General features: G+C 35.6%; 1 protein-coding gene across 1 annotated transcript in view; it reads left to right on the top strand.

The window, feature by feature from the left end:
* LOC150105711 (prolyl endopeptidase) overlaps positions 1-24,494 on the top strand; it is a 156,013-nt gene that overhangs the window by 107,017 nt on the left and 24,502 nt on the right. Inside the window, exons 14-15 of the mRNA XM_090395028.1 lie at positions 9,234-9,350; positions 21,731-21,826. Of these exons, the coding sequence (XP_090251154.1) occupies positions 9,234-9,350; positions 21,731-21,826 (213 nt within the window). The remainder of the gene's footprint in view (positions 1-9,233; positions 9,351-21,730; positions 21,827-24,494) is intronic.

The following is a 24,494-nucleotide window of genomic DNA, read 5'->3' as shown; positions in this document are numbered from 1 at the left end:
CATTGAAATTACCCTCTGAATCGTATCTGCAATCTTTGCTATTATATGGACCTTCAGCTTCAACTTCATTTACCAAGACTCCAGGATCCCTAACGTGTTCAGTTTCTTCTAGCATAATCCCCAGTATAATATGAAATTGGATAAATTAAAGGTGCCAAGAAATTATATTCTTGTTTTAATCCTTTATCAAAGTGTAAGTAAACTATTTTCTATTTGCATCTGAACTATATTCTGGACTGGGCAACTCGTATATAGAGACTAATCACCTTCTGCATTACTTCAACCTTAGTATCACTTATGGGTCTGGCTCTTACTGATGAGACCTCAATAAAGGTCAATACCAGTCTGGGTAGAGACCCTTTCCATAAGGCATAGCATTATACATATCCATAAGGATATATACTTTGCATTATGGGATACTAAGGCAAGTGATGTGAAGTCAATAGCTTCTATATATGAGTTGCCCAGTTTTCTGAAAAATTGTTCAGGAGCAAACTTTGCTTACACTGCGATAAAATATTTAACCAAGAATATAATTTCTTGGCATCTTTAATTTATAAAAATGAAAGAGTTTGAGAACAGGAACCAAACCTTGGAGATTCAGTGGCAAGCATTGAAGAAAACGCTGATTGATTCAGCAAGAGAGGTATGTAGTGAGGTTGTCTGCAAAGATAGAAAAACAGAACTCCATGGTGGACACAGGAAGTTAAACAGGCAGTAAAGGAAAAGAAAAAAGCATATAAAAAGTTCCTGGCAAATAAGTCAGCTTTTGCTCTTAGAGAATACAGAGACAAATGTAAGAAAGCAAAATACCGTGTAAAACTAGCTGAACAAGAGTCATAGGAGGACTTTGGCAAGAACATAGAAAATAAATATCAAGAAGGTGGTAAGATATTCTGGAGGTTGTTGAAGAAGCTTAGAAATAGAGGAAAGAGTGCTGTAGAAGGAGTTAGAGATGATAAAGGTGACATGAAAACAGGAGAAAAAGATATCCTTGAAGTATGGAGTAATTACTTCGAAAAATTGCTAAATGAAACAAGCAGTGATGACAGCACAGTGATAAAAAACACTGACCAGGCATGCAATCAGGAATACATATCCATACTTGAAGTAGAAAAAGCCATCAAAAGTCTGAAATGTGGAAAGGCAGCAGGAGTAGATGATATTCGACCAGAAATGCTGAAGTATGGTGGTATAAAAGTCTTACAGTGGCTGCACTGCATAGTTCTGAATGTCTGGACAGAGGGACAAATTCCCGATGATTGGAGTAGAGCTCTCATAGTACCCATATACAAAAAGGGAAATAAAACTGAATATGAGAATTACAGAGGTATTTCCCTACTGAATGTTCCTGGCAAGATCTATGCAAGTATACTTGAGAAAACGGTTGAGAAGAATTGTGAAAGAAAAGCTTGGTGAAGAACAAGCTGGATTCAGGCCAAATAGAGGCTGTCAGGATCAGATCTTCACTTTACAACAAATAGTGGAGAAATCATGGGAATATAACAAAGATCTGTATTTAAGTTCTGTCGATTAGGAAAAGGCATATGACAAGGTGCCAAAAGAGAGGCTATTCAATATGCTACAGTTTTATGGTGTCATTATATCATGGGGCATTATATCATGCAATACTTAGTCTTTATTTGAATTGTCAGTCAGCAGTTAGAATTGAAGGAAGTACAGGAAGATGGTTTTAATGATAAATCTGGTGTGAGACAAGGATGTACATTATCCCCTCTATTATTCGTTATCTATATGGATCACATTATGAAGGAAAGTGATATTACACATGATATCAGAATTGGAGATGTTAATGTCAGCTCTTTGCTTTATGCAGACGATATTATACTTCTAAATAAATCCACTACAAGAGCGCAAGATTCCCTGACTAAATTGAATAACTCTTGTAATAGATATGGTATGAAGGTCAGCATTAAAAAGACAAAGACAATGAAAATAGGTAGAATTGTTGAAAATGTCAACTGTGTTGTGAATGGGGAACCTGTGGAACAAGTAAAACATTTCAGCTACTTAGGCACGATTTTTACTGAAGATGGTAAATTAATATGGAAATAGACAACTGAATCAACAAAGCTGGTATGGTGGGAAGTCAATTGAATAAATTCATATGGAATAAGAGAGAAATTAGTTGGAACACTAAATTAGCTGTATACAAGACAGTGTTCAAACCAGTTTTAACTTATGGATCTGAGAGCTGGGTCAGAAGTAAAACACTTGACCAAACACTAGAGACCGCAAATATGAGAGTCCTGAGAAAGATTATAGGCATGAACAGATGGCATCAATGGCAATATGATATTAAAAATGAGGATATTAGGAAAGAGCTTGACATTGTCAGCATCCAGGAATGCGTTAGCAAAGCTAATCTCAGATGTTATGGTCACTTAAACAGAATGGGTGAGGAAAGATTAGCAAAACAAGTGTTCTCTGCCAGGTTGGCAGGAAAATGACCCAGAGGAAGACCAAGATATATGTGGATTGATACTTTACAATGTGTCTTAGACGATAGAAATATAAGATCTGAAAATGATAATATTAGAGTCTTGACAAGTAATAGACTGATTTGGAGGAAAATTGTAGATAGGAAGTTAGTAATTATGTAAATTTTTCATGTAGTACTAACATATCCTCTACACCCCTTGAAGGTACATGTCAGGAGTTTAATGATTATGATGATATCATTGGTCACCTTCTTGCCTGACTCTTGCACTGTTCATGAGTTTGCTGGTCATCTTTTCCTTATATACTCTCCACAGCATTTTCTTTTTCTGCAGTCATGCTTAATGACATTACTCATCCTTCTAATGTCTACCTGATTAACTCTCCTTACCTTAGATATACAATTTAATATTACTTCCTCTAAATCTCCCCTTAACTATCCTCCATGCATTACTAACATCCTTCCCTTACAGGATTTTATGCCATGGCATGGCTTCAAGCTTCCTCCTAAGCTTGTAATAATTACCTTCCTGCCTTTTAGTTCCACATATATCCCTTCTTTACAGAATATTCCTCATGTTTTACAATCTCCCAAGTCAAGTTTGCATGGTCACTTTTCCCAAGCGGGGACAATGTGGCCACCTTGGTTAGGAATAGCTCACCTGATCCTATGGATCAGGTGAGCTATCCCTAAGAGTATGGATCACAGGTCCATAATCTTGCGCCCTGTGAGTCCCTTCCATTACATGTTGCTTCAAATAATTCTTTCAGTAGGTTTATAAATTTCATTTCCTTCCTGCCATGTGATATTTCTTCCTTCCACTCTATATCCCTTGTTGAAGTTTCCCATAATAATCACACAACCTGCACTCATTGTATTAATTTGCTGATGCATGTCTTCCAAATCATCCATAGAACCCCCCCAACCTTTAGTAGCAAACAACCATATATTTTGTCTTATTGGCCTTGATCTCACACCAGACTGCCTCAGGCTACAATTCATCTGCTATTATCAGCAGTACTCCCTCTCCTAATACTATCTTCCCTGAAAATACCCTTCACATTCTATTCCTGTAACTACATCATCTGCTGTTAGCCAAGTCTCACTAATGCCTAACTTTTGGCGAGGTTGCACTAACCAATGCCAAAAACTCCTCACTCTTGTTCTGAATATTTCTGGCATTAGTATATAAAAACTGCAGTTCCCTTTAGGTCCACAACCACCTTTACTTTCTGAATTGACTACCCTATTCAATATTTTTGCTTGAGAGACTAGATTCTGCACTTGTTGTTTGTTTTACCACTGATTCACCTTTTTGGTGCTTTCAAACACATTCACCCTAACTTCCACCCTAACATCCACCTTAAGCTTTCCTGAATTTGTGCTTCAGCATGCTCAGTGTGCAAATTTCTCTCTCTCTCTCTCTTTCTCTCGACATTTAACACAAAACTATTTAGGTGCAGTCCATTGTCATTATACAAATCCTTCTTTTCGTCAAACTCAAACCATAGGTCCACAGGTTGCAAGTCCTAAAAGAAAAGTTACATAATATAACAAAGAACTACATTATACATCATTCTTTCTGCATAACCTGTGTATTGATTCGTTTGCTATCAGTTCCCCCCCCTCCTTAGTTCACCTCTATCATAGCAGCAAGAGACTTAGGAACTTCATCTTCTTACTCTTCATTTTTGCTTCATCCAACAACTGGCTCATAGAATACTTCTCACCTCTCAGATCATTAGTGTCAACCAAGACAATTAGTTCTTTTGCCTTATCTTTTTTTTTTTTTTTTTTTTCCCCATCAAGATGCTGTGACTAATATCATTAATTTTTTCACCAGGGAAACATGATTTTGTTACACTTTCATTAAGTACTACTTTGACCATAGTCTCTGTATATAATTTTCTCCTTACCTTGTTTTTCTTGTTTATTTGCATGATCTTGATTTCTACCTCAGACCACTTGCTTCTTTCTCATCTCAGCCCTAATCTCTTGCTGCTTCTGCAACTTTTTGACTTCACGCTTTGTTCTTTGAAGGATAACATGCAATCACACTACTTAAGTCAGTTACGTAAACCTGTATTTCCACAACCACGCATTCAACATTAATCAGTATTAACATTTTCATTCTACTGTCGATACTGTCTACTCTAATAATATTTGCTTCATTCTTGCCACTTAACTGGCACTCACAGCACTTGAATACACTTGTTCACCAGTTTCACTCTCTTTCCATAAATACTGTAATTTTTGCATTGAATACATCACACACACACACACACACACACACACACACACACACACACACACACACACACATTACACTGTACAGATCACCTAACAATGATGTCTTTGCCACCATTGTTCTGCCATACATTGGCTACTGACAATATTGCATTAAAAAAAAATACAGGATTTATTTACAAACTAAATAACCCAGTCCATCATACATCTGTATTTCATGAAACTAGTCAAGTTTAAATAAATATTTATTAGCAAATTGTTCTATGTGGTTTACATACTGGCATTATAGATCATGTCTACCTTCCATAGATGTTCTTGAAATTGGACTTTTTTTTTTTTCTTCCACAATTCGATAAGAGGGTAATGCATCACGATTCAGTTTATCTGTAACATCCATGTTGTACAAAATATTTTTTTTTGACTATTTTATTAGCTCTTGAGACTGCTTTTAAACCTGTTGTAAAAGCTGACATTGCTGGGTCTTGGTTTGCAGAGTGGATGTTGTCTTCATTCTCCAAGTGTGAATTCAAATAATCCTGCTATGGAATGAATATTTGTGAGTGTTTCTGTGTTGATAACTTTCATTGAATGATGCAACACTGTTGTCCTTTCTTTATGTGGAGGCCTGAAGTGCTTGAAAATGTTCTGTGCTTTATTTCCAGTGTAATGGTCCTGAATTATGTAGTCCTTAGCTCATCCATAGTACTAGTAGTATGTACTGTATTTTATGTTCATAGGTGAGAGTTGTTAGTCATCCATCCTCTTATCCAAACTATGATTTTATTATCCAATCCCATATACTTCAGTTTGTGCAACAGTCTTCCATGCTGTATCATGTCAAATGTCTTAGCAAAGTCCAAATATATCATATCATGTCCCTTGTCCAACTCAAACATAACATTATTATAAAACGTGATCAAATTACATAGTATGTTTGAATTTGATATTCATTCGGGTTACTTTAGTTGAAAGAATGAAATCTGTAAACCACAGGGAGTCCTCTATACCCCCTTCCTCCTAATTTGGTCAATAAGAATAAAGGATATTTCTCTATTCTCCCTCAATCTTCTGACCAGAATACTTGACATCCCCCTTCAAATTGCCAATACACTTGACCTCTTCCTAACAAGCTCCCATTCCAGGTTGTTGGTTCTCCTCTTGGTAACTTGGACCACAACCTCATACAAGTCTCTTTTGCCACAAAACTACTTTCATCCACCATTTCACAGTGTCGTGTCCTTTTGCACTACAAGGGTGATGCCAACTAGGAGGACCTCCGTGACTTCTATTCTTCCTTCCCATGGTCTGACTACTGCTTTAGACTGAATAACAGACATCATCCTCAGAGGAATGAAGGCTTTCATCCCTCATTCCACTGCAAACTCTCATCCACCATCCAAGCCTTGGTTCTCAAAAAAAAAGTGTGCCAATGCTGTAAAAGAAAAACCTCTACTTACCACGAGTGGCTCAAGACCAAAACTCTAGGTGCCCACTCTGCAGCTCTCAAACAGTTGTAAAAGAGTCTGAAGTTCAAATCAGACTTTAAAAGGGCCAAATGCTGCAAACTTACCTCTTGACCAAATGGCAGTCGCTCCTTCTGGTCCCTTGCCAAGGCCATTGGGCACAACTTCTGCCTGTCAAGGTTTCCACCACTCTCACATCCAGATGGTACTGTCTTTTGGTGAAGTGACTAACAATACCACTCTCTTTCAAGTCTTACATTGATGACCTGGGCAAAGTTCCCTCCACTCCACAAAGAACAGCTCCTTTTATGTTTCCCACAGTCTTCCGACAAAAGAATCTGAAGAATCCTTAATAACCTGAACACAAACAAGGCATCTGGTCCTGATGGTATCCCACCTATTGCATTAAAAAATTGTGCCCCAGAATTAGCACCTATCCTGTATTGCCTTTTCAATTATCCTATTCAACTGGCATCTACCCAATAACATAGAAACAGGCAGCATCCATCCTATCCCAAAGAAAGGTGAAAAAAATCAACCAATGAACTACCGTCTAATTGCTCTCACTTCTGTTCATCAACAACCAACTCTTGAACCATCTAGAGACATACCAACTAATCAGTGACCAGCAGTATGGATTTCTGCCACTCGTGATCTACAGCTAATCTTGCTTTCACCACCCACCTCTGGACTCAGGCCCTAGAGAAATTTGGAGACTCATGTGGTTGCCGTCAACATTTCAAAAGCATTCGATTGGGTTTAGCACAGGGGCCTACTTAACAAATTGCCATCCTATGGTCTGCCTTCTTCACTTTGCAACTGGATAGCCAACTTTCTCACTGATTGCTCACTAAATGTCATGGTGGATGGTTTACTTTCTTCAGATTTTCCACACCAATGCAAGAGTATACCTCAGGGTTCTGTTCTTTCACCCACTCTCTTCCTTTGTATATAAATGACCTGTTCTCTCAGACTTCCAATCCTATTCATAGCTTTGCTGATGACAGTATGCTCCATTTCTTCTTTTCATTCGACAAACCTTGTAGTGCTCAGATATTAGATTCCTCAAGATCTACCATGACCAGCAACCTGGACTCAGATCTCCTAGCTATATCTCAGTGGGGGAAGGACAACCTTACAAACTTCAATGACACTAAAGCTCAGTTCTGTCTGATCTCTCGCAAGAAAGAGCTCGCATTGCCTCCTCCTTACCTTCAGTAATACTGAGATATCCAATCACAATCAGATTTCTCTTCTCAGACTGACCTACACCTCAGATCTTTCCTGGCACAACTATAACTTCTGCAGCCACCAAAAAACTTGGTGTACTTTTTCGCACAAGACACTACTTCACAGCTGCTAACTCTATATAAAGCTTAAATAAATCTAATCTGCCCAGCCGTGGAATATTGCTCCCATATTTGGAATGGCGCACCACAATCCTCTCTATGATTGCTCAATTCTGTCCAGTAGAGAGCAATCTGGCTAATTAACAACCCCCCCCTCTCTCTCTCTCTCACACACACAGAGAGAGAGAGAGATGTCCAGTTTCTGCTTTGTATCTCTTCTACAGATACTTTCAGGACAGTGATCTGTTGAATCGGCCACTGTTATTCCCCCACTCTCCTCCAAAATCATTAACACAAGAGCCACTGCTAACCGACACCCTTTTACAGTCCATCTTGAAACTCACCAAACCAACTTCACTGCCTCCTCATTCATTCCATCTACTTCTGTCCTTTGGAAGTCTCCCCCACTCTGCCTTCCTCAAAGATTCAAACCTCAGCTGTTCGAGCAAAATGTGAACAGATTCTGCTTTTTTTTTCTATTCCTCTTGCCCACACATGACAATAATGTGCTATAGATCATGTGGCCTTTCGTGTGGGGACCAGATATTAAAAATAAATTTTAAAAAAATATTATTTAAATCTTCTGGATAATACCTTGTTTTTCACCATTCATCACCAACCTTCCTTCTGGATCTGAAACATGGATGATTTTTTGCTTTCTGGCCACGTCCTGAAAATGAATTTTGGCAAGTAGGTAGCATTTCTGACTTCACTTAACAGGCTTTGATTCAAATTTCACTGTAGTATGGATGGTGAATGTCTAACTGGTAGGTGATTTTCCTTGACTGTTATGTATAATTACCCTGTTTTCTTTCTTTCCTTCTTTTTGTATACAACAAATCAGCAGTCTTCATTCACTATTGAAATGCAGGGTGCCTTTCCCAAATATCTAATAGTGTTTACCCTAAACTTGTCCTCACCATTAGGTACATACAATATTTCTTTTTTTCCCTTTCCTGCAGCTTTATAAGAACTTCTCTCATTCAAGTCCACGTACAATTAAATGTTTATAAAAATAGGTCTGCACTTCAGGCTACCATAATAGAGGTTACCATGATAGCATTCTTATTTTTGTATATTGAGCTGTTTCCAAACCTTTGGCACTTTGCCGTTGGTTTGGATATACGTCTCGATATAGGTTCATAATAATCTATATTGTTTACCACCAGCCATTAAAATAAACCTCTGTCTTTTCCTGGTATTTATCATATTCTCTATGAATATTATCTGTTATATTTTGAACATATCCATTACTGAATCACAAGTCTGGGCTCTCTCAGCATTCTGTCAACACAAATTGTCCATTTAAAAAGAGCTCTGAAGCCTGTTACAAATCTCTGATTTAAATTAGAATGATGATCTATTTCTAAAGTTTGGAGGATTCTCATTCTTAACAAATGTAATTAATTTTTACAGTTATGCCTATTTCAATTATCCTATAGCATTTGTGTCTTTATCAGTTAACCAGTTGTATTCTCTTTATATTTTTTATTTATCTACTCTGTCGATGTACTATTATATTCAGCCTGAAATATCTTGTTTACTTTCAAGCAAATCCATTTATATTGTGTTTTTTCTACCTTCATCACTGCCAGTGTAAATGGACTTGGGTCCTAATTGAATGTCCACAATAAGTAAAAAATCTGTTTTTTACTTTTTTTTTTAATATACTGATTGCAGAGTGTGAAAAAGTTATTTTGTTCTTTTGTACAGGGAATATGGAGAGATGTGGCATGATAATGGAAAGCTACTAAATAAGCAGAATGTGTTTGATGATTTCCAGGCAGCTGCTGAATATGTAATAAATAATAAGTATACTTCAAACAAAAGGTAAGATTAAATTTTAGATTTGTTCAGCAAAGCTTTATTGAACATGGAGCAACAGTGATTTTCAGTATTACTTATCTTCAATGCCTAATTAATTATTAGTAAATTTTGAAAAATGCATCAGTGAATCTGCATTGGCTATGCATTGTCTTATCTGTATGGCAACCAAACAATATAAATTACTGTTATTTGCTTTTAACTAGTTAAATTCTACCTCATACTATATAACTTATAAACCTTTACTTCTTTTTTAATTCCACAGTCTGGTGACATTTATTTGAAATGACCAGCAACTTTCTAGCCTGACCTATATTCTTAGAGGTTCCATATTTTATCTCCTGTTATGTACACTTGGCCTTTACCATTGTTATGTAAGAGTGGTAAATGTGAAATCATTTTATAAGTGAGGGAAAATAACTCTTATTTTACTTGTCTCTATGCTTGCATTTTTGTTTAATTATAATTGTTTTCAGTACAAAAAAAGTAAATTAACTAATAATTAAGTTAAGGGGATAATAAATCCCTCATTATTTTAAAGCCAGATATGAAACTCAGAGATCGAAATCTAAGAGTTTCATGCCAAAGAACTATCGGCGAGTTCAAGCGTAAGTCAATACTGGGTAGTACAACACCAGGGCAACTTGGAGCAAAGGTGGAGCAAGCTCCAGCACTATCCTTAATATTTTCTCATAATGTAAAACACAGCTCCTAGGAGATGTATTATTGTTTTACATTATGGAGGGTGCTGAAGTGTCAAAGCTGTATAACTGAGAGGAGACCTCCACATAGCCTTTAAAGGAATGCGGAAAACTGACCAGGGCGTCTGACCTAATGTCCAATCCTCACATTCTCGTGGTGCACACTGTTGGGTATCTACTTCGATACTGAACAAACGAGGATGGGCTGGCAATTTGGGATTTAGCCGACCAAATTGTATTCTTATTGGTTAAACCAAAATAAAAAATGATGGTACGACATGACAAAATTTCATGCTGGCTGGGGCGTCGCCCGGTTAAACAAGGCCCCCATTGTTTTCGCCAGGGAACCAGGGCGAACAGTGAAAAGTCAGCTACTGGAACAAATCTGAAAGTTAGTAATGCTGTAATTTTTTTCATGTAGTACTATCATATCCTGTACACCCCTTGAGGGTACACAGCAGGAATTTGATGATGATGAGGAGAGGTCACTATCCAGACCGGTTTTGACCTTTATTGAGGTCTCATCAGTGAGTAGGTAGATCTGGATAATATCAAGGTTTAAGTGAAACAAATTTACATACCCCTACTATACGAATTGCCAGAACGGTGTACCCATATATTATTACTACAATAAAGAGCCAAGAGGCTATTTTTTTCTGGCGGCGTAAATTAAGTTAAGGGGATAATAAATCCCTCATTATTTTAAAGCCAGATACGAAACTCGGTGATCAAAATCTAAGTTTCATGCCGAAGAACTATCGGCGAGTCCAAGCGTAAGTCAACACCTGGGTAGTACAACACTAGGGCAACTCGGAAACTCTTAGATTTCGATCTCTGAGTTTCGTATCCGGCTTTAAAATAATGAGGGATTTATTATCCCCTTAACTTAATTTACGCCACCAGAAAAAAATAGCCTCTTGGCTCTTTATCGTAACTAATAATTAATTAGGCATTGGTGATGGATAATATTTGAGTTGTTCAGTATATTCAAAGAAGCTACATGAACATTATATTTGGAAATTCTAAATCATATTAAAATTAGCAATTAAATTGAATATTTGAATTCTAACATTTTTTTGAATAGCTAGTTATAAATGTAAAATAGTACAATTATTTATTTTGCATTGCAATTATGTAATCATTAAGTTACTGTTTTAATGAAAAGGAATTTAACAAGAGAGGAAATGGCAAACCTGATAGATTTTTTTTCTTTCATAATGACTAATCATCCAGATATGTTTAAAATTTTGCAAAGTGAGATTATGTCAGTGATTTTGATATTTTATTATGTGTTTTTCAACATGATGTTGCAGTTATTTTCTAATTTGTAGCAGTTTAGTATAAATAAAATATACACCTTCAAATCAAAAAATTAGAATAATCAAAGGAAATGTGTTGAATGATATTTGCAATTCTAATTTATTGCATAGAAAATAATTATTACCAAATATGAATTAGCATCATCTAAATCTACATACTTTGTAGATTATATAACCATGTAAACACATAAAAATGTAATATAAATTACACCTGGTTGTCGACTTACGACCACAAAAAAAAAAAAAAAATAATAATTAATGAATAAATTAATAATAAATCACGCAACTGCACGTACAGTAACTATGGGATATGATAGTTATTGTACGATAACTATCTCTCACATATACTCAGTCGCTTTCAAGCATCTGTTGCGTGTGGTGTATTAATCAAAATTCTACTGAAATACTACCCCATAAAATGTCTAGTAAAAGGAAAATGCCTTCATCTACAGATACGCCAGCTAAGAATTCAAGGAAAACTATTGATTTAGAGTGTAAAATGAAAGTTATCCAGAAGTATTGTTGTGTCCTGAATAACCCAAGAAAAAGAATTACCATTTTTTTTATTTATTCAGGAATAACTTTCTTTGAAAATAGGCAGAGAATGTGGTGTGTTGGCTATAAACTGGAAATGTATATATATGTATATAACACTAAGATAGGAGTAAGAAATTATATAACAAATGAAAGAAAATTGTAAGACCTTACCTGTTATGTATAAGGGTCTGATAGAGAAATTATTTAATGTATTGAATTAATTTAAGAACCCCATTTTATGTGTCATGAGATAGCAAAATCTGTAAGCCAGAGTCCAAGGGTCACCTTTTGATTGTCCAGTGTTACGTGTGCCGGGAGTAGGGGAGAAATTATGAGAAAGAAAGACTAGAGCGCTTTCTAAGAAAACGCGCCAAGAGCACGTGCGATGTAGTGGAAGGAGCTGGATGGCGTGATGAAAACCCACATGACCGCGTTGGCAGGCATCGCGATATACGAGAAACGCCGGAAAGAGCATGAAAACAAAAAGGTCAAGCAACCCCCACTCGAGGCTTTTTTTGGTTCCTGTTTCCTGACCTCTCGGACATTGGTCGAGTCCGCACCTACGGAGAAGTTCCAGGCCGGCCATGGAAGGTATGAGTCGTCTGCCGCAGCGTAAGGAATAGAACTAGCTATTTCCTTGGACTAGGATAGCTATGCTATATTGTGCGATGGAAAAACCAAGTAGATACTGTCCTTCTGGCTAAGTTCCTGAGCCATATCGCCCTTCCCGCTGAGAACCTGGCCATACAGTTGTCGAAGGTGACCAGACGAGTAGCAGACTGAGAAGAAGCCTTGATGCCCAGACAAGGCAGAAGAAAGGAATGAGTATCATTTCAAAGACGGTAATGTAGACGCTTGTATTATGTATTCACGGTTAAGGAATCGTGTGTTTTCCAAAGAACATTTTGTGTAGTGGACTTATTATATGGAACTTTAGGAACTGCCTCCAACTTGGCATAGACCCATCTTTGTTTGAGAACTGTCTGCCTAGAAAGGCTCTATTTAATTTGTATGAATTAATTGTGTTGTGTTAAGTGATATAACTGGTGAGTCACCCACATGAGTGTAGAATGTGTGATAACTTGTGATGAGATAATGTTAGCTTACATATAGAGGTGGTCCAAGCAAATTTGTTCATGTATTTCGTTAGTAGTATGAACCAGAGATCTTACTAAAATTTGATTCAGATTGTGTTGAAATAAGACTTGTATCATTTCTTTAATTAATAAATATGTTTCTTAGTACCTGCCTGATCTGGTTTAGTATATGAATTCAAACAGCCACTCATAAAATTATTATCGAACTAAGCAGGAAGAACCCACGTGTATAATTTAACAAAGCGGACCACGACTGCATGCAAGAATATAGTGAACAGAAGTTAGAAATTTACTGTAGTTTAGTTACTGTGTGTCATTCTGAGAGAGCCATCCTGGATAAGAGTCTCATCTATCCTCGGTATTGGCTGGTGCAGTTAAAAATATAAATTTGTCAATGCTTATCAGGTGGACTGTCTCAGAAGATATGGTTAATGGCCGTGTCTCATTCTAGGACAAAGCCCTAATCATTAAATATCCTACACGTGATTAAACTTAAGACCGGCCAAAGATTTTGCTTGTTAAAAAGGGGAAAGATTTAAGAGAACAACGAGTTAAGTATAGACTAACCTTAAAGGCTAAAAGGGACAAAAATATAGAAAAAGAATATATAACAGTATGAAGGCGAAAAGAAAGTGAATACGATAGCACGTGACTTGAAGTTATCACATTCCATGGTTATCGACGATACTTAAGGACAAAGAAAGAATTCAGGAAGCTGTGAAAGGTTCTGCACCTATGAAGTCTATAATTTTAACCAAACAACGACAGGGACCCATCCACGAAATTGAGAAATTGTTGTTTATGTGGATGGAAGATTTAATACAGAAAAATTTACCCATGAGCCTTTGCACAGTGCAAGAAAAGGCTAGAAGTCTGTTTCATAGTTTAAAATCACGTGCCAGAGACAATTACGCAGAAGATTTTCAGGCTAGTACATGGTTTAAGCGTTTTAAAAAAGTATTTGCTTTGCATAATGGACATGTCACAGGAGAAGCAGGAAGTGCAGATGAAGCCCAAAAATTCATTGATAGTTTCGACTCTTTAATCAAAGAAGAAGAAGGTTATCTACCGGAACAAATATTTAACGTAGATGAAACCAGCTTGCAATGGAAATGCATGCCTAATCGTATGTACATACACCAAAAAGCAAAAACAATGCCAGGATTCAAAGCTTTTAAGGATCGGTTGACTTTGTTGCTTAGTGGGAATGCCGTGGGTTTTAAGCTGAAGCCTTTTCTCATTTATTGTTCAGAAAACCCTTGTGCATTTAAGCACATCAACAAGCACACGCTGCCTGTTTAATACCATCCAAACCCTAAAGCTTGGATGGCTCAAGCACTGTTCGAAGACTAGTTCATGAGCTGTTTTATTCCCCAGGCTCGTGAATATATTGTGTGGAGAGTTATCCTCCCTTTCAAGATTTTATTGATTATGGACAATGCCCCTGGCCACCCTCCTCACCTGGACGACCTTCAACATGATGTTAGAGTGGTTTTTATGCCACCTAACACAACCGCTCTCATTCAACCCATTGATCAGGGTGCTATTTCAGCATTCAAGGCTCGCTACCTCAGAACGATATTCGCACAAGCCATCGAAGCGATAGATTCTGATGCTGATTTATCTTTGCGAGACTTTTTGGAAGCAGTACAACATTCTTCAGTGTATCAAGAATATTTCGACCGCATGGGAATGTGTAACAAAGAATTGTATGTTGGGAATTTGGAAAAAGTGTCTAAAATGTTATGTGAATACATTTGAAGGATTTGAAAAAGGAGAGGAACTGGAAGTGATTACAGAAAAAATAGTTAAACTTGCAAAAAATCTTAAATTAGAATTTGAAATAGAAGACGTAGAGGAGTTGCTAGATTGTGAAATAAAAGAACTTCCGGATGAAGAGTTGATTGAATTGGAAGCACAGAGAGTGTCAGAAGAAAAAGCGAGAGAGGAAGAAGAGGAGCCACAAAAGAAATTCACTGCAAAGAGTTTATCAGATTCTTTTTCACAACTGAATAAAACTCTCGCCAGTTTCGAAGCAATGGACCCTAATGTCGAACGATTCACAAAGGTTGAACGTATCATTCAAGGTGCTGTGCGTTGTTATCGTGAGATATATGAAGAAAAAAAGAAACAAACTGTCCAAACAAAGCTCAGCATGTTCCTCATCTCCGACCTCAACCCAAGAACATGACCCTGATGATCCACAACCCAGCACAAGCAAAGATTAAAAATTGATTTTGTAAATTTCATTTGTATTAATTTTTACATTAATTTTAGATTGTATTTTTGTGTTTACAGTACAGTATGTACAGTATTATTTTTCACATTATGTACAATATACGTAATTATAAATTTAAAAGATTAGAAAGGTTAAAGAATACTGTTAATAAATATATGGCCGACATACGACCAGATTGACTTACGACCTGTCAGCCAGAACAGAAGTCGGTCGTAAGTCGACAACGTTGAAAATATTCACAAAATTATGTATTGTGAATATTTTTAACATGGTTCAAAATATTAGAATAATCCAATTTTTTTGAACTGGTTTTGAGGAGAGCATAAAAATATATTTCAGTAGCTGTGGGACTGACTCGTGTGTGAGCAGTCTTTTGCACGTAGGTTTCAGTTACTCATTTGCTAAACATGTGTTGAATGAGTAATATATCGGAAGCTAAGAAGTTTTGTATAGTGTCTCTACACAAAGAAGGCCAAACTCAACAGTTTAGGAATTGAAATATTCTTGAGAAAGCGTAAGTGGAGTATTGAGACAGTATTCTAATAACTGGATTTTTTGAAATAATCACTGAAATAGTGGTCAAAAGGTAATAACTACATCAAAAGATGAGAGGAGATTGAAGAATATCGTTAAGAAAAACTGCTTCCGAAGTGTAAGGTATTTTCATAGGAGATGGAAAGAATGAGGTGCGAATGCGTTTAAATCTACGATCTTGAGATGACTTCACAAATTGAGTTTTAAAAAGGCAGCTAGAGTGCAATGGTGTAAACAATGACTGTTAGGGTAAAGAGGACTGGGAAAAGGTACTTTTTAGCAAAGAAAGTAGGTTTTCTGTGTCCCATGGTCGTCAAGGGATACATGTTTGCCATTTTAAGCAAGAAGCATTTGATAAAAAAAAATGTATGAAATGCTCTGTATGCAGAGGGTCCAAGTAGGCTGTGTATTGTGTATGAAAGATTTAATTCCAAAGTGTATAAGAAATTCTTGAGCACTTTGTTACTGGCCTCAGAAGAATTATGTGATGGTGATTTCCTTTTCAGCAAGATTTAGCTTCTTGTCACACTTCCAAGACTACTAGTAGATAGCTCAAAGAAAGGCAAATTAATGTAATTCCTTGGCCAGTAAACTCCTTTGAGAATTTGTAGGGGGATTATGAAGAAACGTGTTCAAGAAGTTGTCCCATGAGAAAAAATAAACTTCTTTCTAGTCTGCAGACCATATGGACATGTTTTGATAATAAAAAAAAAACTGAACTGCTAGTAAATAATATGCCCAACTGTTTACAAATGGTCATAAAGGCTAAGGGGGATGCAACAAAGTACTAATTATCACATTGTTTACCTTTGACTCTAATTTTTGTGAATGTTTTCAAATGACATTTTTTCTTATAATTTATATTACATTTTTATGTGTTTGCATGGTTATATAATCTACACAGTATACGTAGATTTATAAGATGCTAATTCATAATTCATATTTGGTAATAATTTTCTATGCAAACACATTTTTTTATTCTAATTTTTTTGATTTGGAGGTGCATTGAAATTAGGAAAGAACAAGGTAAATTTGATTCATTTTGATAAATTACTACCTTTCCTTCGTGCTTACACAGTGATCAGAATACATTTTAAAATTATGGAAACAACTACCGTGTTAGAGTAAGACTTCAGTTGTAGTCTGATGTGTTTATTTTTCTCTCTTCACCAGAGGTCAGGCCAATACTTTTAACGGTTGACCAGTAACCTTTGCATACCACATAGATTGCAGTGCTGCTTGTTTCTTTGTAGATATATATGTATGTATACTCCAGATGATGACCCTAATCATCATTATTTATATTAAACTGAAGTTTTACTCTAACATGGTAGTTGTTTCCTTAATTTTTAAGATATATTAATTTCCTAATGTTTTGATATTCATATTAAGGTCATCATCTTGAATATACACACATAGAGACAAGCATGCATTACATCTGAAACAATATGCCAAAGTGACAGGGATTTGATCAATCATTATTCTACTAGTCTGACCTCTAGTAGGAAAAACAACCTATATCAAAACTAATCCTATTTTCTATAATATGGTCAGAGAACAAATTTGAATTATCTTTATCTTTTAATATAGCAGTATTGATGGCCTAATCAGTAATTTAACATAAGTGTTTGTTATATCAAGGCTAAGATCTTGGAGTACTACAGTCCTAATTATAATTTATAACGACCTCTTAGAACAAAAGGTTATGTGGGTAGAATATGTGCTATCTATATTCTTAGGATTTTTAGACCATCATTATTGTTAAGATTAGGGTGGTTGATTAGAATTTCACAGGCCTCCTTAAATTTGCACTCATAAGTTTTGGTGTGATGTAATTTTTTGTGCGATGATATTGCTATCCATCTCAGTATACCGAAATCCATCATTGCTATGTCATTAATGGGAAAGTACTCCAGTCAATTCTATATAGAGTATTCAGGATGTAATCATAAAAAGCCTGATTTATCGTAGTTATTAAATTTAATGTATCATTTATGTTTCTTTTTTCAAATAGGAAATGTGCATCCAGTCCACTCTCCAACCACTAGGTTCTGGTTGAATCCCACTGTGGTCATGGATGTTTGTGTCTTTATTTGTAAGATGAATTTCATTGCCTGGTGTGATACCATCACCCCACTTATTGGAGACCCGAAGTGGCTTGAAAATGTTCAGTGTTTGGTCTCTAGAACAGGACTTCTGGACCATGTAAAAAAAAATTATAAAATTAATAAAATACACAAAAAAAATCCTTAATACACTCACGGTACTAATGTACAATAGGCCTAGAACCTTTCGTGAATGGAAATCACATTAAACACACACACACACACACACACACACACAGTTGATTCTTGAACAACACAAATCCACTTATACACTGATTTTTTTTCAATAAATATATTGGAAAATTTTTTTTTTTTTGAGATTTGTGACACTTGTAAAAACTCGCAGACAAATTACATAGCCTAGAAATATTGAAAAAGTTAGGTATGTAATGATTGCATAAAACATATGTAGATATTAGTGTATTTTATCATTTACTACCATAAAATATACACAAATCTATTATAAAAAGTTAAAATTTTATCAAAACTTATACGCACAAACACTTACAGACCATACACGTGCCATTTTCAGTCGAGAGAAATGTAAACAAACATAAAGTATTAAATCATTACTGTATAAAATTAACTGTAGTATATACAGTACTATTGTCATAATTTCTTGCCACCTCCTGTTGCTATTGCAGTGAGCTCAAGTGTTGCTAGTATCCACTTAAAACACCATGTGATGCTAAACATCTTTGTGTGAGCAGTTCCTCTCTCCAGTAAATTGCTTATCACAGTAGAAAGTGATTTCACATATTTTTCGTCATGTTTAGTGCAATACCGTAAACCTTGAATAACATCATGAGACCCATACAAAGTTTCACTAGTGATGCTGGAAGTGCTCTCAAGAAGCAGAGAAAAGTCATGACATCACACGTTGATGTCATGACTTTAAAAAAATTTTAAAAAGTTGAATTGCTTGATATGTACCATTGATTGAGGTTGGCAGTTGCTAGCCATTTCAAGATAAATGAATCCAACTTTAAAAAAAAATTGTAAAAAAAAAAGGAAATTCATGAAGTTGTCGCTGTTGCTATGGCAACAGGTGCATAAACCTTGCACTTTATGCAGATACCATTTCATCTTGTATTGAAAATGCAGCTTTTATGTGGGTGTAGGATTGCTATAAGAAAAGAAAGGTGTACGTATAGACTAATATGATTCGAGAAAAAGCGATGTCATTATATGCCAACTTAAAGCAAAAGGAAGGTGAAGGATCTAAAGCTGGAATATTTAATACCAGCAAAGGATGGTTTGATAATTTTAGAAAGCAGTTCCAGACACCATTAAGAAGAAAGTATATCTGCCTGAACAGGTTTTTAATGCAGACTGGTTTCCACAAAACAACGTTGAAGTGTTGGACTGGCCAGCTCAGAGTCCAGACCTCAATCCCATGAAACATCTTTGGGATGAATTAGAATGCAAAATTTGCTCGCTGTCATCAGTATCAGCAATGGATGTAGCTTTGCACGAGGAATGGAAGAATATTCCTGTTGCGATATATCAGTAATTGTTTGAAAGCATGCTCCAAAAGACAGTTGCTGTCATTCAGTTCAAAGGTGGTCCCATTTAGTACTAGAAATGTAATTAAAATGCATTTTTTTTTTACCGCAGCTAGGTGTCCAAATACTTTTGTGAACATAGTGTATATATATATCTACATATGAGGTACACTGAATACAATTATAATAAATTTAGTTTACTCCTTTATCCAAGTGTGTGCAAACAAAGTTTGCGACTGAAAGTATCTTCAGGACTGAGGTGGTACAACACTGGGCGACTCCTTGCAAAGGTGGAGCAAGCTACCAGCACACCGTTTGGCAGCTCCTATAGGAGGAGATGACCTTGCTAATGCTTCTGCCCTGGTATCTTCACTTGGGTCTGGCTCCCACTGAAGAGACCTCAATAAAGGTCAAAACTAGTCTGGGTAGTGGCCCTTCCCATTTAATGCATAACATTATACATATCCACAAGGAGATGTGTTTTGCATTATGGGAGATACTGATATCGAAGTGTTGGTAGCTTGCTCCACCTTTGCAAGGAGTCGCCCGGTGTTGTACCACCTTACCTCAGTCCTGAAGATACCTTCAGGCACAAACTTTGTTTGCACACACTTGGATAAAGGATTAAACTAAATTTATTATAGTCTGACCAAGTGAATACAATTATACTCCGCGGGGGGGGGGGGAATGCTTGGAGGAGGTGAAAAAGTTCTTTAATTTTGTAGGAGGTTTAAAGGTGGTATTAAGGTTGTATTTGTGTGGTATTCTGTTTATCTGATATCCCTTTAATGTATGGAATGGCTGCAGTTTTATTGTGATCTAGTTTATTTTTATTATTAGGTACATTCTTCTGAAGAATTTTGTTGATAGTATTTTTGCTGTAGCCATTTTTTTTTTGATAATTTTTAATTCATGCTTAAGCACTTGTTCTTTGGAGAAATCTTTAAAGTCCTATTTTTAATGTGTTAATAACACTTAGTTTTTGTGTTGGTGGTTGTAGGTGTTTATGTGTATATATTGGCCAGTGTGTGTAGGCTTAAGGTAAACAGTGAAGGAAAGACTGCCAGAAGGAAGACATGATAAGTGTGTCTAGAAATATTCTGAATTTCAATTGTGAATTGTATACATTTATTTGATTTTCTTCTTCCTCTTTAAAGTGCTTTTATCCCACTTGGCGGAGGGTTCGATATGATTATGTGACTGTGGAAAATCCCAACCAGCTTGTTGCAGAGTCTAACATTGAGGAGGGGCAAATTTTTATGACTGTAGATGTATGTGTTCACAGGGATGAAAAACCCAAGTTTCCAGGTGAAAAAACCCTACCTACGTCTGAGACCGACTAACCCTCCTTTAGTCGAAAGAGACCAGAAAAAGGTTCCTCACGCCTTGGATGGGAATCAAACTCAGGTCTTTACAACAAAGATCTTCATCTATACCAACTGAGCTATGGAGGTTCTTGTATACATTTATTTGATAAGGTATATTTGAATAAATATACAGGAATATAAACAGATGTATTCTGAAATGAAACATATTGACATTAGTGAAACTTACTGCATTATTAAGTGTAAGTAGATTATGAAAATGATGAATTATTAGTTCATGCAAGGGAAAGCACAAACAAAGTATACCTTGCCTCTGTGACATCAGATCAGTGTGCTGTTTAAATCGGAAGGAATTCATGAATGAAATTCCATTTGAGGTTCTGATTCTTCTTTGTATAAATTTCATCAGACTTTTTAACATTTACCAAATTTTAGTTATGATCCAAAGAGATTCTTTCATCTATTATCTTTGGCTTCTGCTATACACATTATCAATTTTAATTTAAATAGTCTTTAAATATACAAACATGAAATTTCATTATACAATAAGACTGTTATTCTATTATCATAAAACTAATTTTATTGTGCCTTGCTAGATTAGTTTTATCGTATATCATTTATCCTGTTCTGCAGTAATTGCAAGTTAAATAAACATAGAATTCACCTATTTCTGCAACATTTTTTTTTTCATATTTGCTTTCAAGGAGAGATATAAGCATTATTTATTATTGTTTATTTTTTATTTATTTTTTTCATTTAAATGTAAGCATTATAGCATATATGAGTTAACAGATGCTCTTAACATTTTTTTATTAATAGTATGAATTAATTATTTTACTATTATGAACCATTATCCTATCAACTAATAATGATGAAATTGGCAAAATAAATTGTAATACATCATTTTCACAATCTCTTCTCTCATAACTTTATAAGTAATGTGTTCCCTTTAATATCTTTAATCTTATTTGAGAAAAGAAGTGAAAGAGTATATTTTATCTCATAGTTCTTTAATTTTTAATAGTCTAATAATCAATGGAGGATCAAATGGTGGCCTGCTTGTAGGAGCTTGCATTAACCAACGTCCCGATCTCTTTGCATGTGCCATTGCACAGGTTGGGTATGTATGTATATGTGTGTTTATTATTATTATTATTATTATGACCTCCAAAGAGGACTGCTGACTGGCCTGTAAGCTTTTTTTCCTACCTAGTAGTTTAACAGGCTTCCAGACTGAAAGATATTTCAAAAATATTTTATTATTAATTCACCATTATTCAGAAATCTCAAACCTGCTTAGATAAGAAGCAGAAATAAATCCATGGATGTTCCACTCTTTGCACTATATTTGTAATTTTCTCTTTTCAGCTAAATGTTAGTTTCAGCTTTTAAGTGTTTAAAGAAAATTGTATTTTCACACTAGTAGAGAGCACTGTTCATTTTAAACTTAATTTAACCAGCAGACGTATGGAATAAATTAGTTTACAAGGTAACTCTCTAGAGAAAGACCTCCATCGCTATCATAGTCAGCACCACATGGCTAATGCACTTTAATTTCAGTGAGAAGTACTGCATCTGTGGAAGCATTACTTCTCAAGTTTAATGGACAGCACAAGGAATGAATAAATTCATCCCTTGTGCTGTCCATTAAACCATAATATGAATTTCTTATTAAAGTAAGTTTCACAACTTACTCATGTAACAAAAATTATATATAATTTATTCCACGATATAAGCTAATATACTCGTGATTTATGATTCCTTATTTTGATTCATCTTTTGAATGTAGTTAACAGTCTATCTCCCTGACGATCACATAACACTGGATGAAATATGTTGGAGTTTTTGAATAAATTCTGTATAATTTTAGTTATGTGTGTAAGCTGTGAAACTCACTTTAATATTTCTGGTGCACATGTTCCATTAATGCTATTAATAATATGAATTTCATTTAGCACTTAAGCCTAAATACAACATCAGGAGACTGTTTGAAGTTTCTTATAAATTTGCTGGCATTTGTTTATAGGATTTTAAATATAGTTTTTCACATTTTTTTGCCTTCTTGTAGCTTTTATTCTTGTAATCTTGCTATCAGTTGACTGTCTATCCCAGTCCTTAATTCAACAGTAGTTTTCATGTGATATTCTTTCAAACACCTTTTGCAAAATCTAGAAAAATCACTGTTGTATTATTAGTATATTAAATAATAAACAACACGTAAAAAACCACAGTGATATCTTTAATTAGTAAAAGGACAGATATTTCATACTAAATTAATAGTACATCTTCAGCATCTGTAACAGTAATAGGAATGGAATACAAGCAAAACGTTCGGTGGATCACCTATTAAAATACAATTGTTACCACGTGCTAGGAAATAATAGAAATAACAAATTTAATCTATTAAGATAAATGGTTTTTTACATAAGATAAAAGTCTCCCAGATCTTTGAGAGAGACATACAGTCATTTCTATTTAAATTTGGTCGGTGTAAGATAGTTTCACAACTTTCTTTGAATAAGCGTTCGTATTTGAATCTGCATCTATGGAGGAGAACTGCTTTATCCCACTGGACACTATGAATAGAGTCAATACTGTGCTGTGCCAGACCAGACTTCAGAGGTTTGTTATAATCAATATAATATTGATGTTCTTTTATTCTTTTTTCCAAAGAACGGCCAGTTTGTCCAAAATAAGAGACATCGCATTCGCAAGGTATTTGGTAAACACCAGCCAAAGATAGAGAAGACAGTTTATCCTTTGTAGAAGGTAATAAAGAAGAAATTTTGTTGATAGGAATATATGTTGGAATCAATTGATACTTTTTCAGAATTCTACCTATAGGTTCTGAGATTCCTGGAATGTACGGAATAGGAACTCTGCAGACTGTTGAAGAAACTGTAGGTGTTGGAACATAAGAGTCGAGTATCTGTTGGATTTGATTGGAGTTGTAATCATTTGATTCCATTAACTTTTTAATGATGGAAAGTTCTTGTTGTAAGATTATTGGGGAAGAGCAAACTTTATGTGCTCTATGAATTAGAGATTTAAGAATGCCAAATTTTTGAGAGTTTATTTTTGTCTTCTAGTCCTGATGATATCTCTTCAACTGTTCTCAAACCTTGTGCTCTAGAGTTGGCACCTATTGTGTATCAACTCAATAATGTATTATACATATCTAGTACTTATTGCAATGTATAGAAGCAATCCCATATCCATCCTACTCCAAAAATGGATGATAGATGTCTCTCATCAAACTACCAATCAATTGCCATCACCTCAGTCTTCTCCAGAATAATGGAGAAAGTTATCAATGGCAACTCCTCCACTACTTAGAGGCCATCAATTAATCAGCAATCACCAGTACAGATTCTACCATTCATGATACACAACTTACTTTGTAGCTTACATCACCCACCACTAGACACTTGCCATGGAAAGGTTCAGAGAACTTGTGCTGTCACCCTTGGCATTTCCAAAGCTTTTGGCTGTGCAATAAATTGCCATCCTTTAGTCTCCTTCCTCTGTAATTGGGTAGCCAGCTTTCTCTCTCTTGTTGTTTTTTGCGAGTCATGGTGATGGCTCGCTCTCTTAATGCTTCACCATCAATGCTGGAGTGCCTCAAGGCTCTGTCCTATCACCTACTCTCTTTCTCCTGTTCATAAATGACCTATCACAATCATCAGTATTCCTATCCACATCTTTTCAGATGATAGTACTCTCGACTCATCCTACTCATTTGACAAACTATGAAGGATTATGATAATCCCAGGATACAAGATCATCTA

Source organism: Typopeltis vanoorti, chromosome 6 (genome assembly GCF_054136105.1).
Source record: "Typopeltis vanoorti isolate ZY-2024b chromosome 6, IOZ_Tvanoo_1.0, whole genome shotgun sequence".
Lineage (NCBI taxonomy): Eukaryota > Metazoa > Arthropoda > Arachnida > Uropygi > Thelyphonidae > Typopeltis > Typopeltis vanoorti.
Note: the sequence above shows the minus strand (reverse complement) of the source record. Positions and strands in the feature narration are given on the sequence as shown.